Below are 21385 nucleotides of genomic sequence, written 5' to 3'. Positions count from 1 at the left end.
TTTTGACAAGAGTAGTCCTTACTGAAATTAAGTTAAATGTGGAGTAGGCAGTTGCCCAGTTTTCTGGTTTCTCAAAGGAAATAGGTTTACATTGTGTTCCTGCGTGAAGATTCCCTATGCCAGTGGCGTCAAACTCATTTCAGTTCAGGGGCCACATACAGCTCAAGTTGATCTGAAGTGGGCCGGTAAAATCATAACATAATAACCTATAAATAACGACAACTCTCAATTTTCCCTTTGTTTTAGTGCAAAAAAGTACAAGTACATTCTGAAAATGTTAACATTTAATTAACCATCTTTCTACGAAAACAGCTGTTGGATTACACAAACAGCAAGTAATCTATTTTCTCACTTTGAGAAAAATAGTCCCGGAAAAAAAGCGTCATTCAGGTGTGCTCCGTCAGCACTATGATTGTATGTGACCCCCAGAAGACAAATATGAAATAGTAGTTACTTTTATTGAAAAATTGCAGTTAATGTCTTCTGTGTAATTTTTTCACTTTGAAAAGTCGTTCCGCAGGCCAGATTGGAACCTCTGGCGGGCCGGTTTTGGCCCGCGGGCTACATGTTTGACACCCTATGCAGATGTGTAGCTCTTTCAAGTATCATCTGCCAGCAACCTCTACCCTAATTGGTTGTTTGCATATGACGTCATTTCCGTTGCGTGGCAATGGCCCGAAATGCAGATGGGGTCAGGAAGTGATTTGCAGCAGTCTGCACAGACACATAAACAAAAGAAAAATGCCTACAGTTTGCGTTTTTTTACGGTTTCCTTAACCAATCAAACAGAGAGAAGTCGACAAGTTTTTATCGTGTCCCAATGGTAGTGGTTCTACCATAAAATGCTAAAAACTCTCTGAAAAACGAGGAAACAGTGGATAGCAAACCTTTGTTTATGGTCAGGAGGAGCAGAGTCAGATTATGCCCGTGTGTGTGGTGACCACTTTGTCCAGGGTAAGTTAAAGTAATGTATGCATGCTGTATGTATGTCTATGTTTAAGTAGCTAACTCCTTCCATACATTGTAATGTTACGTTTTTCCCATTTTTGTTCTGCTGGAGTTTTTAACCATTAATGACAAACAATAATTAGAAATTGGTAATGCTAGCCAGATAGCTGATTTAAGTTAATATTTTACTTGCTGCAAACTACCGTTGACTGGACCGTTTAGAGTGGTTAACCTGCGGTAAGTAAACAAACGTTAGTGTTGATAGCATTGTGGCGAGGAGGACAATTCAAATGGAAATTAATTGAAAAATACTCACCCTGGAAAAAACCTAACAACAGTCGTTGTTGAGCACCTTGATACCCAGGTGGTGGACCCAACTACTCTGGAGGACGAGGTCTGGAGGATGAGGTAGTTAGTGATGTCAACGGCAGACATATTCAGAAATAAGCTCGGGTCAGTTAAAAAATCTGAAGTCCTCATGAGAGGAGGATCTCTTCTGACATAATCCAGAATTTTTTTCGGTATCGCTGTCTTATTACGGTGTCTAGAGCATCACAGTACGGGCTTTCCTCGGTTGCGTCCATTCTGAAATTTACTTCCTGACCCCCATTTGAATTCCACACATCACTGGCATGACGTTATTGCAAACAACCTATTCAGCTCAGCCCACATTAGCGTTGGTATTCATGAGGGATGGGATGGACCCACTGGCTGCGACCAATTCTCTAAAGACTTGCACCACCCCCCTCCATTGGTCACTTGTTGTCTGAAAAAAAAACCAGTATTTACCAAGATTTATTTGCTTAATAGTTTAACAGCGTTAAAAAAACGATGCATCCAGACTGGTCCACCTCACTGTGTATCCAGCATGCTTTGAGCATTGAAGCAGTTGCTTGCTTCAGTACTGGAAAGAGGGGAAAGCTGCTGCCTGCCAAAACCCACATTCAAACCAGTCACGCTTGCACTTTCAGCAAGAAAACACATCTGATAACATAATTTAATCCCAACCAATACTTTGTGTGCTTATGTACTACTTCTAGATCGTTCCAAATTACCTCTGTTTTGATATCTTCTGGACGGGGCCCAGCTGCCTAGTTAACGTGAGAGTGAGCCTCTGCCAACGCACTGCAGCTGACTGATATCCAGTGCTGTGGGGTTTTGACTGGCAGATGTTTGTTTCAAACTCTCCCAAATAAAATGTGTAGAAGTTGTGATGTTTCATGATATTCTATTTTATTTCAACGAAGCAGACAGCAGCTCAGACAGGCTGTGTGTGAGGTGACGATCAGGGATTACTCTGTAGCTCATTTCAACTGTATGCAACTGTGTATGTGCTTCTGTCTTTCCTTCCTAAACACAGCGCCTGTGAAAGGGTGCATATGATGAACTGTTCTGGGATGTTTGATTTGTGCACAACTAGACCACAGACTTCATTAATGTCATTTGCATCGAGACACGACGAAAAATAACATTCTTGTGGTTGGCTGAATGGCTGTTGTTTCAGGAAAAAAAGGAGTGGAAAATGTCAAAGTAACAGGCTTTTGTGAAAGAATATCAAGAGGGTACAAAAAGAATCATGCAGAGAAAAAATGTTCAGATGTTTCTAATATTTTTCTATTCCATACAGATGATAAAACATATTGAAACGTGTTTGCAAGGATGCATGAAGCCGAGGAAAGGTGAAGTGATGAAGGTTGGGGCAGTAGTACCAGCAAGAATTTGAAACTACTTTCACCCCTGATATCACTTTATGTGTTCCATTGTACTGGCCATTAAGCCTGGCTTTGCTTTACCAGTTGGCTAGTGGCAATGAACCTCTCAGTACATTCAGGATTGTTATTTAATTTACGGTTACATTTTTGGGCATTTTCGTCTTAATTGGATGGGACAGCTGAAGAGCGACCTGAGATGTGGGGAGTAGAGGGCGGGGGAAGACACGCAACAAATGGTTGAGGCCGGGAGTTGAATCGGCGACTTTTGCAATGAGGACAATATCCCACATAGCAAAATTGGTCTGGCCCGGTTCTGGCCCACAATACACTTAGACTCGGCCCTCATACAGCAAAGAATGACGGCCCTTAAGTGGCCCAGATATAGTTTGCCAGAGACGACCCACACATGGGCCAGCTTAATCACAAGCTCAACCTTAATCGGCCCAAATGCGCATTGGACAGATCTGGGCCACATAAACCAAGCCATAATCGGGCCAGATATGGCATGCCATCATATATACTGTACAATGCCACCATTGCCAGACCTGGTCCACATCCAGTTGACATACCACTTGCCATGCCAGCAGTCAGCCAGCAATGTCGGCTTGACGCCAGATCTGGCCCAGACCTATCAGACCAATTTTGTTATGTGGGTAGTCTATGTACATGGGGCGCATTAAACCTTGCAGTTTAAGCGTGCACCCCATATACAACATTCACGATTTTGACATACTGGTAGAAGTTAATGCTAGTTAGCCAGTTTTAACATTCACTCTTTAGACTTCTAATTCAACGTAAGAAACATAGATTTGGCATGACGTGACTTGGGACCATCTTTATGTAGCAAGAACAACCATCCAGTTTGCTCCATGCATAGACCCTTAAAGAAGATAGTAGTGGTAGTGAACATTAAACGCCTCCCCTGGTATTCCAGGCTAAAGTATGGTTCATAAAGCCTGCCTCCTCCATCATAACATATGGAACATACGTAGGTTGGGCTAGATGGATCATACCTTATCGAGCTGAGGGTTCTTTGACCTTTTCACAGTAAGATAAATGCGTGTTGTAGTTAGTGGTGGAACCATGACGTCAATCCTGTGGCCCCACCAGCTGCCTGCACATGCCTGAGCTCCACGAAATGTCCCCAGGGTATTTTATCAGCGTCCCTCTAGGGTGTTTACAGAAAAGCTCAATAACGTACAGTGCTTGGTATAGTCAGCCGTTATGTCAAATTTGCTACATATTAGATATATGATAAGGCCAAGGGAAACATGTCTGAGCATTCAAATTCAACACGAGTTTGCAGATTCGTCTGGCTTACCTGCTGCATAGGTGAGAGGTCAGGTGCGTTCCCACTCCCACATTGCTTCACTTTAAAGACACTGATGTCTTGTATCAAAGGAGAACGATGTTAAAGAGGCAGCTCAATACATTATCCCATTCTCCCAGCAGTGGGAATAACTAATGCAGTCTGAAGAACACGCCTCGCTTGCTGTAGTGTGGGCACTGCTCATTTGAATATCATTGATTTCATCCCCGTCCCAACTCCCACTGGAACTAATTCTGCAGACCTAATTGATCTGGGTCCTTTTAGTTGCAAATTCAACGAGACAGCAGAATCGGGCGAGGTGTAGGTCTACCTGCAAGCTTTAGGATTGAAAAGAGAGTCAACTTCAGACACCTGCTGTGCTTTTTTTAGTGAGCTGATTGAGACATCGGCTCAGCTCTGCGGTCTCAGCTCTGTTGTTTTAAGGTACCGTTTCAAAACAGTAAGATTCCTGCTGTTCTGACGCAGCAGAACGGCTGCCATGTCTGACCTTGACATCCAAATAAACTTATTTTGTGCTGAGAGAAAAATGTCGAAAACTGAAAAATGATGCTTCAATTCACACAACGACTCTGAGAGATTACTCAGACACAGTCTGTTGTAAAAAGAATTAGTGTGTTGCATCCTCTCTAATTAGAAGTAAACAGTGTTATGGCTCCATTAGAGTTAAATAAAAGCTGCGAGCTGCTCTAACACAGCGACCACCAATTATATCTAAGGGTATAAAAGAGTCTTCTAGGTTGACAGTAATTGCAAATCCAGTTGAAACTAATTTACTCAAAGCTGTCAAATGGGCCCGTCTCGCTCGTGCTTTTAATATTTATCGGAGTTAAATCTTTTCAGTGTCAGACGGGTGCTAGAATTTCCCAGCACTCCAATAACAGCTCTTTGGTGGATAATCTTTTCTTTCTGTCCAGAAGCACTTATAGTTAAATGCCTGTCTGACAATTTGAATGTAAAACAAATGGTTGATGAAGGCTTTTGATGGAGAATCCTGCTTATCTCCAAGACTTTGTGCTCAATGCTGTGATGTGGACAGACAGCAGGGAGAAAGCCGACCATTGACCATAATCACACGGTGGCCGTTTTCCCAGACATTAAACTCAAGGTTGACAAGTTAAATGTGTGAATGTCAGACTCCTGAGTTTTGATTCAATATCTTAAAAGTGTAATATATCGGACAAATCAATGTTATTTCACTATTTCCTGATTCTACTGCTGATTGTGGAGGGATATCCGGCCAGGCTGTGAGTTCAAGAAGGGTGGTGACAGGCACATCAAGTAAATGCAGGCCAATTAAAAAACAGCAGCTAGAAAAGGAGAACTCAAGCCTTGCTCGTCCACAAAGAAACCTGACCTGCTGGTCTTCATCAAGTAAAAGTTTAGAGACTCAATCTCAACCTTTGAGGCATTGAAGAAGTATAATGGCTTTGCTTTGCTTCTGTCTTGCTGTAGTATTTTTTTAATCAAACAACATATTTGATAGCAACAGCTAATTTTAGCATTCAACCACTTCCAAGCTAGCGTTACAGTTAGCTAAAATGTATGCCTTTCATACGATGTCAAACAAACATTAGCATGTTACAATTAATTAACCAACAGTAACCTCAGCTTACATTAGCTTCTTCAAGGTTAAATATTTGATAACCTGTTAGCTACTACTAACGGTTCATGTCAGCTATGTTATGTTACTGTTAGCTAGGAAGTTGCTGAAAGCTAACGCTGCTTTTTGAAAGTGTTACACCATGCTACCTAGCAACCTGTAATGTAAGCTAGCGAACAGTATTGTGTTAGCTCGCTGAAATGTGAATTAGGAAGAGGTTGATTGCTAATATTAGCTGCTTCCTGGCTGTAGCTTAAAGCGAAAATAGTTTTTACCTTGACATATGTCCCATAGGGTTGCCACCTTGGATTTGTGAAAAAAGGGACACTCGCCCAGGGCTCGGCCACTATTACCAGTTCAAACTGACCAAATGAACGTAAAATTCGGACATAGCACAGTGGTAAGCTCTGCCACGCTATCTTGTCTTCTTCTGGTGAACCTTTTTTGGTCATAAAAGTTGCAAAGACTGCCTGTTTTTGTTTGTTTGTTTGATACCACAGCTTGATGCTTTTTTTGTTTTTGTGTGGATTTCCAATGCGTTTGTCCCTTCATATTTTACAGAGATTTTCACCAGACACAAAACTCATGTGGCGGAAAAATTGTCTCCCTAGGTCGGCCGTACCCATTAAAACTCTGACAGTGTTGCCCAGTCAGGATTATAACTAGTAAATGTTTTTTTCCGTGCTGGTGGCTTGCATGTATTTGCTCCATCTCCTTCCTCGTCAGTCGTCTCTCCTCCCATTTCAAATAGAGACTCCAAAAGTTGGTGAAAAGAAGACCTCAGCGTGGAGTACGTCGGTCAATTCAGCTTGCTGTCTTTCTTCGGTCAAGTTTCCCTCCCTGCTTGAGCCGCTTTGAGCGCGAGGGTGTGCCCGTGTGACATGTACACATAGACGAGAAGAGACAATTTTAGATAGCCCCAGAAGCACGGGGAACTTCCTAGACTACAGAACGAAGGAAGTCAAATTAGGTTTTTGTATTTTCCCCTAAAAATTTGACAAATTGTGTCCTGGGAGAGATTTCTATTGTCCAGGGATTGGTGAAAAAAAGAGAACAATTCTGGGAAAAATGGGATGGGTGACAACTTAATGTCCCAATGTCCCCTGTTTTTTTGTTAAACTGATCAGTCTGGACGTAATTAAATGATGGAACTGATAGAATTATAATAGCTTCAAATCCTGAAGTCGGATTATTACAGTTGGAATATGGTAAATGGTTGTGAAAGCAGCCATGTTTCCTTATGTGTTTTTTTTTTTGTAGTGTTGTAATGATGATATTCTTAGACACAGGCTCAGTGAACTCTACCCCCCTTTGATGACATGATCATAGGAGGGTTAAAACCCATATGGAGCTCATATATGTTGTTTCAGTACAGCATCATATATATAAAAAAAAAACACCTACCAGGAGAACAGGCGAGATGGAAAGCACATTTGATTTTCAATGCAAATTAACTCGTGTGTTTGGATTTTTCAGTATGTAGGAGTCGTATTAGAATACTGTGTGAGAGACGTGTTTGGTTTTAAGCTGTTGCCTGGAGGCAGACTTGAAGGTGCTCATAAATACTGAACATAGTCAAGAGAGAGCGCTGCTCATCTGAAACTATTCTTAAAGCACAAGACTTAGTCTCTATGGGAACATACAGTAAAGCAATTCTGTGTGTTTGTCAGCGTTATTAAGAAAGTATTAGTCGGTGAAGGGTAAAGAAGGAGCCAATTAACAGAATTGTTTACAGTAAGTCATTAAATTAGACTTCTTTAATTACTGGATACTTTGCTATAAGACTCTGCTGCTAACGTTCAAGCTGCTGAAATTAATATTCTTATATTGATAATTGATCACCTGACCTGTGTATGACATGAAACAGAGTGTAAGAAATGACAAAGTGAGAAATATTACACAACTCTGTATCTCCCCTGAGTTCTGCAGAGCCTTTTAGCACCTCCAAACTCCTCGTTTATACTTCTGCATTTACACTTTATACCAAAGTGACATACCCTGTCGTAAGCACTACATACTTCTAGTGCATTAGAGTGTCCACGTCACCCAGTTGGCAGTGCAATTTCCATGCTCGTCATATCACCAGTTCCCAGTTCTGCTACATTCTCTACTTGTTTGTGCACAGGAAACTATAGCGACTGAATTTGAGCGTACTATTTTGGAGTTAGAGCTGCAGTTGATCATACAGCAAATATTGAAGGAAAGTCAGAAGATGTATGTACAGTCGCTGAATCAGTGTAGGCGATGATACCAGAAATGTTGTAAATGCAGGGATTTACCATAATGCCCAGTGGACCAATCACATAGCCTGCTGTCTGTGAATCTTCAGCAAATAGTTACATTTTGAGGAAGTGCATGTCAGGTACCATTAGTTAAACAACTCTTATTGTAATGATTGTTGCTCCATATCTGCTGAATGTGTATACAAGAGCAGCATTATTTGTACAAGTAGTGCCAACAACCTACATTTTAAATGTACTTTTCACTTTACTGTTGCGTGGTTACGAAAGTTGTCTCATGGCACTCTGGCTTACCTGACTGTTCTGGCTTTTCTTCCTTTATCCAGAGAGGATAAGACAGTGGATAGATCAGAAAACCAGGAGAGAAAGTGGGGAGTGAGATGCCACAGGTTGGAATTAAACCAGGGCTGCCTGCTTTAGGACTATCGCCTCTGTGCATGGGGTACACTACCCAACCACTAGTTCAAACTGGCCCCCTTTGATTGGACAATGGCTACGTTAACATGAGACTTTTAATTCCTCTTTAATTCAGATTAAAAATTAAATCCTCTTTAAAGTATTTAAAATGACCTTGTAAACACCTAATTCTGACTGAAAGTGACCATTCCGATTAAACTTAAATCCGAAGTAAGTGGCTGGTTTATTCTGATTATAAATTCGAATTGAATAATTTCTCGATCATGTATACGTTCATTCCGCTTCAGATTAATTAATTAATTAATAAGTAAAATTGTACTTATTGTGTGGACTTCTATGTTGTAACCGAAAATAAAAGAAGCAGGAACTGGAGTCTGTTTTCTTCCAGTAGACGTAAATACGTCACGCCCGCCTCTGTCCAATCAGAACCCTTCCCAACCCCCAGACCTTAAGCGGAATTGAATAAAGACGATTAAACATGTTTTCCATGTAAACCTCAATTCAGAATTACTATTTCCATGTAAACGCGAAGGAGAATATTTTAATTCCGAATTATTTCATTCTGAATAACTAATTCTGAATTAAAAAACATCATGTAACCGTGGCCACTGATGAACATAGTGGTGTTCCAAGAGTTGAATTATTTTCAACTGATAGTTTTGTGCGTGCAGCGAAAAAAAAAGCTGATGCTGAAGGTGGTTTAGCCCTGCAAAACTCTGTTTCAAAAATAGTAGCTGTGAGTAGATACAGGCCCTTAAATATCAATTTCAATGTAACTGTTGAGTTTATAGAAATTAAATCACTTTTTCTATTTGTAGACATATTTGGAGTCCCCATTTTGACATAAACTCTTGAATATATTCACTGTTTAAACAAAAATAAATTGACACATGTAAATACAATATAGACAATTCTATTACATATAATGACATTTAGTTCACAGGTGGATTTGCTGCAAATAAATAGCTAAAACTTCAGTGGGTCTGGCTCATGCAAAATATAATTGTCCAAATTTGAGAATATACAACCTTGAAAAATTAAGTCTGCTATAATCCAATGTAGGTTTTGTATTTTCATTTGTACTCCTATTCCTCGACTGGAACAATTATCGTCATTTTGAGGATTGTTGCACAGATTTAGTTCCACATTCTCTTTTATTGAACTTGAATCCCTTGAAAAGGGATTGTCTTGCTTTAGTACCTTTTTGTGCCTTTTAGTATAATGTGATTCTTCCTCACACATGCAGCGAGTGCAGTGAGCCGTGCACTGCACAGACTGTGGTGTCTGTAAGCGGACAGCAGGTACAGCTGCTGCTCAGTGGTCTAAAGATAATAAAATGTCACAGAGGAGAGTGGAAAATAAAGGTAAAAAAAAGCACCCATATAAGTTGGTTCCCTGCACCATTAAAGTTTATGGCCCGTGACTGTTAATGACATAAAATGTTAAACCTCATATGATATCACCCACCTAAAAGAGACACTGTAAGATGACTGAAGGAGCTTGAGGAAACCTGAGTGATGACTTTCACTAAAGAGAAATAATGCGATCCAGGGAAGTATGCGGAATATACGAGATGTTTTTATTCTCTTTGTTGTGAAGAAAAAGTCGGGATGATATGTATGGTGACAGTTTGGAAGGTTTTGAGTCCTAAATCAAAAGACAAGTAGCAGACAAATCATCAGCAGTGAAGTCTGGATATATTTCCCCCCGCTGGGGTTAAATTATGACTGAGCACAGTACCTGCTGGAACAAATACAGGGAAGAAAAGTCAAGTGACGAAATAAAAGACTATGAAACAACTTTAATGTTTTATTCAGCAATCAATCTATTTTTCCTCTGAGCTTAAATGCTACTGCTTGTGTTTTCTGTGAGTTTATTCCCAGAGTGGATTTCTCATAAACGGTTTTATAATTAAATTACGCTAACGACAGAAATAACACTAGTCCTTTCTCACTGATTTATACAAAATGTACTCGTTTTAAACTAAATGTTCTGTGAGGATAAACTGTAGTATTTTCTGCTTCTTCTGTAGTTGCTGGTAATGGTTGAGCCCAAATAACACAACTTAATATGTCTGTCTTTACAATCAGAATAACAAAAGACTCAACATTGACTCGCAGGTTACCGTATGGGATTTGTTTGAGATGGACCAGGGTTTGAACTAAGTCACCCAATCTTGGAACCCATCACCTATCGTATGACAGTGATCAAGTGCTCTAGAAATGATGGGTAACTTTTTGGGTATTGCAGTGTAGCTAGCAGTTAGAAAAAACAAATTCAAGTCAAGACTTTTTTTTGGAAAGCATTGTTTGCAATTTTATTAACAACTTGAGAAGTGACCATGTGTTTGGACCAAAAGCTCCAGACATGTCAGCGAAAGAGAAGAAGTCATTTCTTGGTTCATCACATCCCCTAGGGCAGGGGTCCCCAAACTTTTCAGCCCGTGACCCACAAAATATAGGTGCCAAAGACTCGCGACCCCCACTGTCCCTAAAAGTGATCTAATGTGGCTTCATTTAGCTGGTCTTCAGAAAATTAGTCTACCTACATGAGCATGTGGCTGTGTTTCCTGTACCTTTATGAATTAACCTTGCTGCTACTGATGCTTTGAATAATTAACTGTAAACTAAGCCTAAACTTAGGAGTCATCTGGCAAAAAAAAAGGCAGAAAACTCATTACATTTTCTATTTTGAAGTATTTATTTCAAGTTTTTGGAAATGAAGATACAGTTGTGTAGGGTTGGGTGAATGGATTGGTCAACCCATCTGTAAGTTACAAAGGGATGTACAGAGAACTTTAATATAGACAAAGGTAGGAAACTGCCTCTTTAATTGTTGCCAAAGGGGCATCTTGAAGCGTTCTTTCCAACAACCTGAGATAAGGATGTGTTGTGGCATATTTTTCCACACCCTGTGCAGCTCTGGTGTAGCATGGCTCTGTAGGTACTGTGTCACCTCAAAGTAGGCTGGAACAAAGGCCAGTGGATCAGACGCTAGCGGGGAAGTTGTGCAAAACTTTGTCTCTTTATGAACTCCAGTCCCCAGCTCAGTCTCATACCTGCTCTTAAAGAACAAAAACACTCACCACAGACGCTCAGCCTCCTGCAGGTATTTTTGGATTCCCTCAGAGTTGTCATGTCATCTACTGATTCCATAAAAGTCCACTGTTTCCTCACACCTCTCTGCTGTAAGCATCAGAGTATCACCTCGTCTCAGGGCTTCGCAGGGATGTGGCTGGCAGCAGCTTTGTCTGTTGACCGTGTTGACTACAAAGCAGCTGTTCAAAGCTGACTCAGGATTTCACAGCTTAAATTTCTCTGGATGACCGCAGCTTGCCACTCACTCTAAGATTTATCCAAGCTGGGGAGGTTTTTCTCTGAGGCCTCTCTGGCAGGGCGGTAAATGAACTGGGACTGTGTGACATCAAGTTTCAGATGGCATTGGCCAAAGGCACGAGGAAGGTGGAGGACACGATGCTATTTCCATCTCAGTCTATCAGCAGGGAAAGAGGTTGGCATTGAACATTTCAACCCTCCGAAGATAGGGAGAGAGGGGAGGGAAAGGGGAGGGGAGGAACGTGGGAGACAAAGATGGAGAGTGTGTGTGTGTGTCTGCGTGTGAGAGAGAAAAAGCAAGACGGGGAGAGACAGTGATAAGTTGACTTGGAGGGAAGTGAGATGTGACACTCCGAGAGAAAGGGATGCTCAATCAGTGCTGTCAGGTTTTCTCGCAATCACAGACAGCCGGTGGAGACTCCACACTGTAGTATCGACGGCAGGCTGCCTCCCTAATGACAGCGAGGCATCCATGTTTTGAACTATAAAATCAATGGGGCTCATTTGTGCACAGAGAGAGAATATTTTTCATTACACATTTCATGATTTTTATGGCACGCCATTGTGTAAAAGACAGTTTTGTGACAATGGGAGATGAGTTTAAATGATGTTAATGTACATAACTTCATTATGCAGCAAATAAAAGAGCTTTCTTCCCACTTTGAATTAGTATCAATCTCTTCTGCACTTCCTCTTGTCACCAGAAGTGTAAAAAAAACAGCTCTGTGTTTCTCTCCCGGTGGTGACAAAAATAGCAAATGAAAGAAAAAACACCTCAGCTGTGTTGACACCTTTTTGTTCTAAGTGTTTTTTTTGTTGTGTTCGCAGCCGTGGACACCACCAAGGACCCGTGCCAGAATGTGAAGTGCAGCCGCCATAAGGTGTGCGTCGCCCAGGGCTACCAGAGAGCCATGTGTGTCAATCGCAAGAAAGTGGAGCAGAGGTAGGTGGAGTTTCAGACCTGAAGACAGAGGGAGATTTTTATTTTTTTGCAAAGTGTGTGTTTGCAGGACATGTTGCCACTGTTGAGACAATTGCCATGTGAACAGGAGACACATTTCTGTGCTCGTGATGGCAACAGTCACTGAAGTGTGTAAGTTAAAAGCTTTTCAGTGTCTGCTTGGGAGAGTTATTGATTAAAGTCGGCTACAGGGCCAGAGAGTGACATGAGTCCACAGTGATGTAATTTTAGCTGGACATGCTGAGCTATGATAAAGGAACTGTGGAGGTTAGAAGTGATGATACTGAACACAGACGGTGACGGAAGCAAGTAAGGGCGAAAAAATAGCATGAGAATAACAATTCAATTCAGTTTTTCAATTCAATTAGCTTTATTGGCATGAACAAAGACATGTTGCCAAAGCACATGCGATTCATACACATGCATTACATATATATTCATTATATACTATATTCATTACATATTATATATATTACATATTCTATACGCATTAATGAACGATGGTGTCACCCATACAGCATATCTCAATTTTCTCACTTGATGCGGTATGCTCATAAAACCTTCACCTAAAATCAGATATTATGGGATGGTGCGTTCCTCAGGCTGTGACAGGCAGACACATATTTTAGCAGCCAGAGGAGCTGCTGACCCTTCCCCCAGGAGAACTGACAGTTTCTCTTCTGGGGTTAATGTTGGGAAGTTTGTTACTATTTTAGTAATTTCCCTGTAGTGGGCATCTCTTAGTAAAGAGAACTTGCTACAGTGGAGGAGGAAGTGCATCTCTGTTTCTATGTCCCCTGTAGAGCAGTGAGCAAGTAGGTGCTCCTCTCTGGGCAGCCATGTCTGCCTGTATCTCCCTGTCTCTACAGCTAGCTGGTGGTCACTCAGCCTGTATTTGGTCAGGATACGTCTTTGTTTTGCATCTCTGGCTATAAATCCATTGGTATTCTATTTTAACATTAATTATTCAGCAGAAATAAAACTTTAAAATAAGTTTTTGAGCTGCCTACAAGCTTCAGATCTTTATTGCCATAATATACCGCCTTAGACTGCTTCTTATTTTGAGTCCTACCAGCTTCTGAAAGCAGTCACTGGTGCTCTTTAGGTCCAAATAGATGCAAGCTTAATGGGTTACACTTAATGTCAAGGGTACACACTTTATAATTAATTAATGCTTTATTGAAACATGACTCATCGTTGTTTAATCTAATGCAGGATGTGTTAAGAACCCAAGCGACTCTGTTTTAATTAATAATGAAGCCACTATTACTTAGTGTAATTACTTAAAACCTACACGGATCATGAGTTTCTGAACTCATGCATCAATGCAGTGAAGTCAAACTAATATGAACGCCATCAAATAAGATAAAAGTGGAAAAAGTCCTCTCAGCTCAGTGCGTCTAATAATCCTCCGAGGGAAAACCAGCTCCACAGCTTCATGTTTATGCAGAATATACAGTGTGAAACTAGCTGGAGAGACTTTGATCAGCTTCTTCTGATACGCACTGTGTTTCTGTTTAGCCCCAAACTATGCATTTGGTCTTTGTTTGTGCATTCAACAAGTGTACTCACTGTATGACCAAAACAGAAAGCAAGGGTTTGATCAAATTGAGGCTCTTGTTGTGTTTGTGTCCTATCTTTGGACTATAAATATGAGCAGCTGAGAAAGAAAAATAACATTCATATCAGCCTTCTAGGCCAAATATAGGATTTTTGGACAGCTTGGATATCTCCCACATGACAAAAAGAACTGCAAAGCTGTCAACAGTCTGGTGCCAAATTGGCTGCTATCTTAGTGTAAGTAAATAAAACCTTAGATATTTACACCAATATAGTGATGCAGTTAAAAGCAAGATGATATCCTTCCCATTTTATTTACATTTTATTCAACAGCTGCAGAGCTGTAACCGTCATTTAACCCATGTTCAAATCTGCTGTGATTTATATTTTCACATTAACAGTAAATAAAACGACACGTAATGTCAGTCGGAAAATAAGGAGGCTCATGAGGATGCTTTTCAACTCCTAGCTGCTCATTGATTTTCTCATTGATATCAAAACAGCCGTGGTTTACTTCGCTGTATGCTACATGCTGAGCACCAAACAGCTGACAGACACTGTTAGCAATTATTTAGCTGAAAACCCGAAAAGCCCTGCGCATAGCAGGCGACCCCTCCCACCCGTCTCACAGCCTCTTCAGTCTGTTGCCATAAGGAAGGAGATTACGCAGTCTCCGGGCCAGAACCAGCAGACTGAGGGACAGTTTTATCCACCAGGCAGTCAGGATGCTGAACTCTCTCCCTGTTTTGCCCCCTCTTCCCATAGTGCCCCCTTCACAGACTTAACCCGGTCACTGACCACGCCCACCCCCAAATCAACGCTGAGGTCTGTCATCCTCAGGACTGAAACGCACACACTCACTTTGATTTTAAATTGCACTGTGGCAAAGTTTTTGCACTGTTTTAAACTGTATTTTATTATTTTTATTAGCTTAATCTTTTTAATCTTCGCTTGCCTTTTTCTAGCTATTTCCTATGTTTATCTGTTGTTGTTGTTGTTGCTAGGGTCTGAGAGAGAAACGTAATATCAAATCCTCTGTATGTCTGGTTCATACTGCAGTTTATTTGACAATAAAGAAGACTTTGGACTTTGAACTTTTGAACTTTCAACAGAGCAATTAGCAGCTAAATAGAAAGATAATAACCCCAGTAGTGGTCAAAGATGGAAAAAGCGTCTGCTAAAATAAAATTAAAAAATGACATTGTAACAAAAAACAGAGGTAAAAAGAGTGATGATTATCAGGTCTCCTGATTATGTCTCTAAATGATTGCTGATGTTGCTTCATGTCCTCGTGATTTAAAAAAGACTGTAAGCTAGCAAGCTTGTCATATCAGCTTAAAAGGTGATAATTTGTTGTAGTCACAGCTCCTTTTCACTGTCCCCAAGTGGTCAAAAAAAAAAGCAATCAAGAGTTTTGCTCATTCAGACTGCATATCCACTTGTACTTGATGCAACTGCCGAGCTAGCAATCTTGGAACAATGTTGCAACAGGATGTTTATTTCTCAGCAAGTACATATAATTATGTCCCCCTAATCAATGCTACATTAAGTGCCATTAAAAATGTCTCCATGCCAGCACAGCACTGCCAGCAACTGTAATCCTAATTTCTGTTATCAACGGATGACTAAATGGAGACAAAAAACGAACACTGCATCCGTGTTCCAAAGTTATGGTGCACAGCTGCACATCAGGCAAATAAAACTGCAAATGGCTGTGACTGACAGGAAGTTTAGAAAGCATGCAGTGTGTCTGAAGAACACACAAGTTCACACAGCCAAAGTTTTATGAAGCCTGAAACATTAAGTTAATAGCCTACAGATATCCTGACAAGACTGATGCTGAGCAGTCAATAACTTTGTGACTTTTAAATTGCTGTTGTAGCGACATGTGACAGAAGGGATGTGGTGTTAGAGTAGAAGGGTTGTAGTAGTGACTCAATAACACTGGTGAGAGAGGTTTTTTAGCTTCATATTCACAATTCTCCTGTGGTGGCCATTTTCCTCTGACATCATGCATGAGAATCTCATGTTTTTAGAAGTTACCACCTAATGTGATTTATTTGCATCTCGAAAAAAAAACAATGAAAGTGTAAATCCAGAGGGACATTGGGCACTAATTTTACTTAAAACAACAAATTTGATGGCATTTACAACAAATAACAAAAGTCATAATAGCTAACATTAGCCTGCAACCAGTTCCAAACTGCTGCTAGCTTACATTACTGTTAGCTAAGAACTACATCTTTACTGTAAATCATGTCAAGTGAACTGTCTAACAGTGAGGGTAGCTAACAGAAAGTTGAAAACTCATGCTATCTTTTGTCCAGCAGATGCTTCCACCTTGATTTAGCAATGTGGCAATATTTTAACTCAATACAATTTGAAAGCTCTAGGTAACATAAAGGCTAACATAAGCAACCACCTGTTACCAGCCGTTAGTTAGCTTACATTTGTGTAAGCTAAGAACTACACCTTAACTGTCAATCATGTCAAGTGTGACTAATTAACAGTGATGTTAGCTAAGAGAATGTTGAAAGCTAAAGTTAGCTTTTGTCCAACAAATGCGGCTCAATACTTTTACTCAATACTATTTGAAAGCTCTAGGTCAGGGTTTCCCAAACTTTTCAGCCCGTGAACCCCAAAATATTGGTGCCAAAGACTCACGACCCCCACTGTCCCTCAAAGTGACTTAATGTGGCTTCATTTAGCTGGTCTGCAGAAAATTAGCCTACCTTTATGAGCATGTGGTTGTGTTTCCTGTGCTGTTATGAATTAATCTACTGCTATTGATGCTTTTGCTAATTAACTGTTCACTAACCCTAAACTCAGGAGTCATCTGACAAAAAGAAAGGCAGAAAACTCATTACATTTTCTATTTTCATGGTTTTATTACAAGTTTAGTGACTATTTGTGTCGATATTTTTTACTATAATGAGTTAAATGTACTATTTTTAGATCATTAGAAAATATATATATTCCGGAAGACACCTCATGACCCCCCATTTTTGTCTTGCGACCTCCCAGGGGGTCCTGACCCACACTTTGGGAACCCCTGCTCTAGGTAACATAAACGCTTACATTAGCGTTCTACATGTTCCCAGCTGTTAGCTAGCTAACCTTACTGTTAGTTAAGATTCATAATAATAAAATATGTCCCATAACATATTTTATTAGTTTATTTCATGTCTTTAAAAGTACTTCTTTACCTTTCTTTGTACAGAGTATTTTTATTTTTATTTAGAACTTTTGGATTTGTGTTTAGGTTTATATTATTATTGTCCTTACTGTCTTGTTGTGTCCTTACTGTCTTGTTGTTAAGTACCAGTGTTACATTCACTACGTCAAATTCATTCTGTGTGTCAGCTCACTTGGCAATAAAGCTTTCTTGAATCTTGAATTCACATCTTTCATATTGACACCATAAGATAAGATAAGATATTACTTTATTGATCCCCCAGGGGGGAAATTCAGTTGTTGCAGCAACCCAGACATAAGTACAATCAAGAAAAAGTTCCAATTAGTAAAATAAAATAAGTAAAATAAAAATATAAATAAACATAGAATACAATTTAGTTGTATAAATTTAGATATATACAATGTTACAAATGGAATTTAGATAAATACAAATACAAGTCAAACAGAATTGTCAAGAGATAATTGAAAGCTATGTTAGATTTTGTCAAACAGTAGCTTAAAGCTTAGTCTAAAATTTTAAGTTATACCTGTAAAATGATAATTTTCCAAAGATACACCGCTCAAATGCAACCTATCCCTATCTAGCTGAACTTCTTTTGATTTATTAAGTATAAATAATTTTAGCACCATTCCTTGTGATGAACTAGCAACAAAAACCTCAATGGGCCCAACTCAAAAATCCCACATAAATTCACAATTATCTCCATTGATTGCTATTATTTGGATTCACTGCTTTCATAAAATCCTCTCTCGCTTGCTTTCTTCTCACACGGTGATTGACTTCCTGTTCAGTGAGCACAAGCATCACGACTTCATAGGCATCTTCTTAATGACGCTAGGATGGTTTAGTGTGCTTGTGTTCATGCTTATTACCCATTATTCTACACAGTCTCTCTCATCTCTGGAGTGACTCAGTAAATGAAGCACTTTAGTGAGAAAGATAAATGCCTGTCGCAGTAGATAGACTTTGCAGGTAGTAATAATTCACTCCATTAATTCTTTTCAGACTGCAACCCTGCTCATTTGTTTTTCAGTCAGAGCTGAATGAATGGGCAAGGGGAGCTGATAAATACTTTTCAGTGAGGTTCATTTTAGAGAAGAGGGTCTTTGTGAATGAGGAGTGGACTCTCCATAAAGTATTAACTTTATGAAAAGGGAAAAATGGAAAACTTCCAACTTCAACTGATTAGTCTGGACACATTTTCTAAAGCTGTCTTAATGTCAAAATGAATCACCTTAACCCAAACGTGTCCCGTCACATGCTTTGGGCATAATCTTGGTGCAAATCATCTGTTAGTTTGTGATCTTGTATTGACAGGAGCAAGAATAATAGAGACAATTAGGGGCACAAACTGTATGTCTAAAAACAAGCAACTAAAAGCATATTCAGTGCTAAAGGGAAAGTGCTGTTAAGATTGATGTCAAAATGTAGCCTTTAAAAGCAAGGTAACAGAGGCAGTGCAACAACCCCTGGCATCTTTGGGGAATACATTTGATCAGTAGAAGACAGACCAGTGTTATCTGTTATCCTGATAAACCCACAGACCTCTCTGTCAACAAGTTTCTCTGCAAAGGCTCTCTACAAAAGAAATAGTCTGGGTCTGAAGCCTGTTGGCAGAGTGTAGTGGGGTCAGTGTTTCTACAAAGAGTGTGAGTTTTTATCTAAATCTAAGGGAGGGGAAGACAGTCAGTCATTGCCTTACTTTAAGGAAGTAGTTCTACAAGTTAGGGAACAACTGCAAATACATTTTTTGTCTTTTGATTGTCTCTTTATTTTCTGTACATCTGTGAGATTGATATAGTAGATTTAGATATTTTCAATGACATGCCTTAAAATCAGTCACATCTCTTTCCACAAACGTCATCATTGTCTGTCTCATGATAAATGTATGACGCTTGATGATGCCTGTGTTTTTATCTGGCACCATCATAAACTCAAAGTCCTACTGCTAGCAACATTTTGTTATTATTCAGCACAGACCTGGAATAACCTCCCAGAGAGTATTAGACAAGCCCCGACTCTGACCACTTTTAAGTCCAGACTAAATATGTTCCTCTTTCTAGCTGCTTACACTGCTCAATAATGGATGCAAACCAATTTTTAATCCTTAGTTTTTATTTCTGTAACTACAAACTTTTAATTTCTTTTAAAAAACTGAGTTTTAATGAAGTTTCGTAACTAATTTTACTTTCTTTCTTTCTTGATCTTAGATTTTAGAATATTTTATGTTTCCATGTTTATGTTTGTTTAATTTCATATTTTAAATTGGGTATTTTCTGACAAGGTATGGCGTTGTGGAGTTAACCTGATTTTGGATCTACAATTAAATATTGGGCATACGGGCATTCTGCGGGGGTGTCAAGAGGTCTGAGCCAGCTTCAGGCTGCGACTCGATACAGAAAAGACTCAATGTGTGAGTCTTAATCCTTGGGAAGAAGTTCAGAGATGAATCTAATAATTTAAGGGTTAATTTCGGTTAAGACAAGACCAGTTGTGATTCTGTGTCCGTCGGGACAGTAAGGCTCTGCAAGTTACGGACTTCAGAGCAGTGAAGGAGGGCTGATTATTTATAATAATCCCTCCTTATTTAAATAAATAATAAGACCCAACAGTGTTTACTATGTACGTTAAGTTACATAACTACACAGAGAGAGAGAGAGTAGATCAAACATAACTGGCCCCATATAAAATGTTAATGTTTGAAGTGTTTGCTGTATGTTTTCGTTGATTGGTACTGTTCTGGTTTTTGTTTTTAACTCTGTAAAGCACTTTGAATCTTTGTATGAATGGTGCTTTTTAAATGAACTTGCCTCGCCTTGCCTTGCCTTACTTTCAACAATATTTTGGTCACAAACATTGAAATTCCATCAGCATTAGCTTACTTTGTGTTGCTAATTAGCAAGTGTTTGCATGCTCACACTCAGTATGGATAATTAAGTTGGTAAACAACTATGTTGCAAGTGTACGCCTTTAAACCTTGCTTTACACAATAACATGAGAAGACTGAATTCTGTGTTAATAGCCTTGTCATTGTGAGCTTTTTAGCTGACTCATGTTAGCAGTTAGCTTAAAGCAGCAGTGTTCATTCACAGCCTCGTAGAGCTGCTACCATCTCGCTGCTTAATTTATTGTCCAATCCAATCCAATCCACTTTATTTATATAGCACATTTAAAAAAACAATCAAGTTTAGCAAAGTGCAGCACAGTGAGGAAAATAAGTTAAAACAGGCAGAACATAAAACACTGTCAGAAAATAAAATAGAATAACACAAAAGAATCATGATAAAACAAAAAAAACACTTAAAAATAATAAAAACACTGTAAGAGCAAGTAAAAATCCAATAAAAGAACAGACACAGACAGAGATCACACAACTCTCATGCTGGGTTAAAAGCCAAGGAGTAAAAATATGTTTTAAGACGGGATTTAAAAGTTGGTAATGTTGAGGACAATCTAACATGGGGGGGCAGCTCGTTCCACAATTTGGTGGCCACTGCAGAGAAAGCATGGCCACCCCTGGTTTTCAGCCTGGTCTTAGGGACCACGAGAAGCTGCTGTCCTGTAGACCTCAAAGACCTTGTGGTAGTGTAGCTTTGCAGGAGGTTGGTGACGTACTGTGGAGCTTCTCCATTTAAAGATTTAAAAACAAACAATAAAATCTTTAAATGAATCCTAAAATGAACAGGGAGCCAGTGGAGGGAGGCAAGGATGGGGGTTATGTGCTCTCGTTTACGGGTGCCAGTTAAAAGCCGAGCAGCAGCATTTTGAACCAGCTGTAGGCGTGCCAGGGAGGCCTGGTTAACGCCTACATAAAGTGCATTGCACTAGTCCAGTCCAGTTGAAATAAAAGAATGTATCACTCTCTCAAAATCATTAAAAGATAAAACCGATTTAATCTTAGATAAAAGCCTCAAATGGTAAAAACAAGATCGGACGACAGAATTAATCTGTTTATCTAATTTAAAATCACGATCCATTATGACACCAAGACTGGTTATTGTGTTGCTATTTAACTATTTATTGTAGTATTTTTAGCAGTAATTGTAAGACAGCATTCCTCTAATTTATTTTGTCTAACATTTTTAC

At 39.6% G+C, this 21385-nt stretch overlaps 1 protein-coding gene across 1 annotated transcript in view; it reads left to right on the top strand.

The window, feature by feature from the left end:
- LOC117829805 (testican-2-like) overlaps positions 1–21385 on the top strand; it is a 98890-nt gene that overhangs the window by 63646 nt on the left and 13859 nt on the right. Inside the window, exon 6 of the mRNA XM_034707482.1 lies at positions 12411–12525. Coding sequence (XP_034563373.1) covers positions 12411–12525 — 115 coding nt within the window. The remainder of the gene's footprint in view (positions 1–12410; positions 12526–21385) is intronic.

The sequence above is a fragment of the Notolabrus celidotus genome, chromosome 18 (genome assembly GCF_009762535.1).
Source record: "Notolabrus celidotus isolate fNotCel1 chromosome 18, fNotCel1.pri, whole genome shotgun sequence".
Lineage (NCBI taxonomy): Eukaryota > Metazoa > Chordata > Actinopteri > Labriformes > Labridae > Notolabrus > Notolabrus celidotus.
The sequence above is the reverse complement of the archived record's forward strand: the minus strand, read 5'-3'. Positions and strand labels throughout refer to the sequence as shown.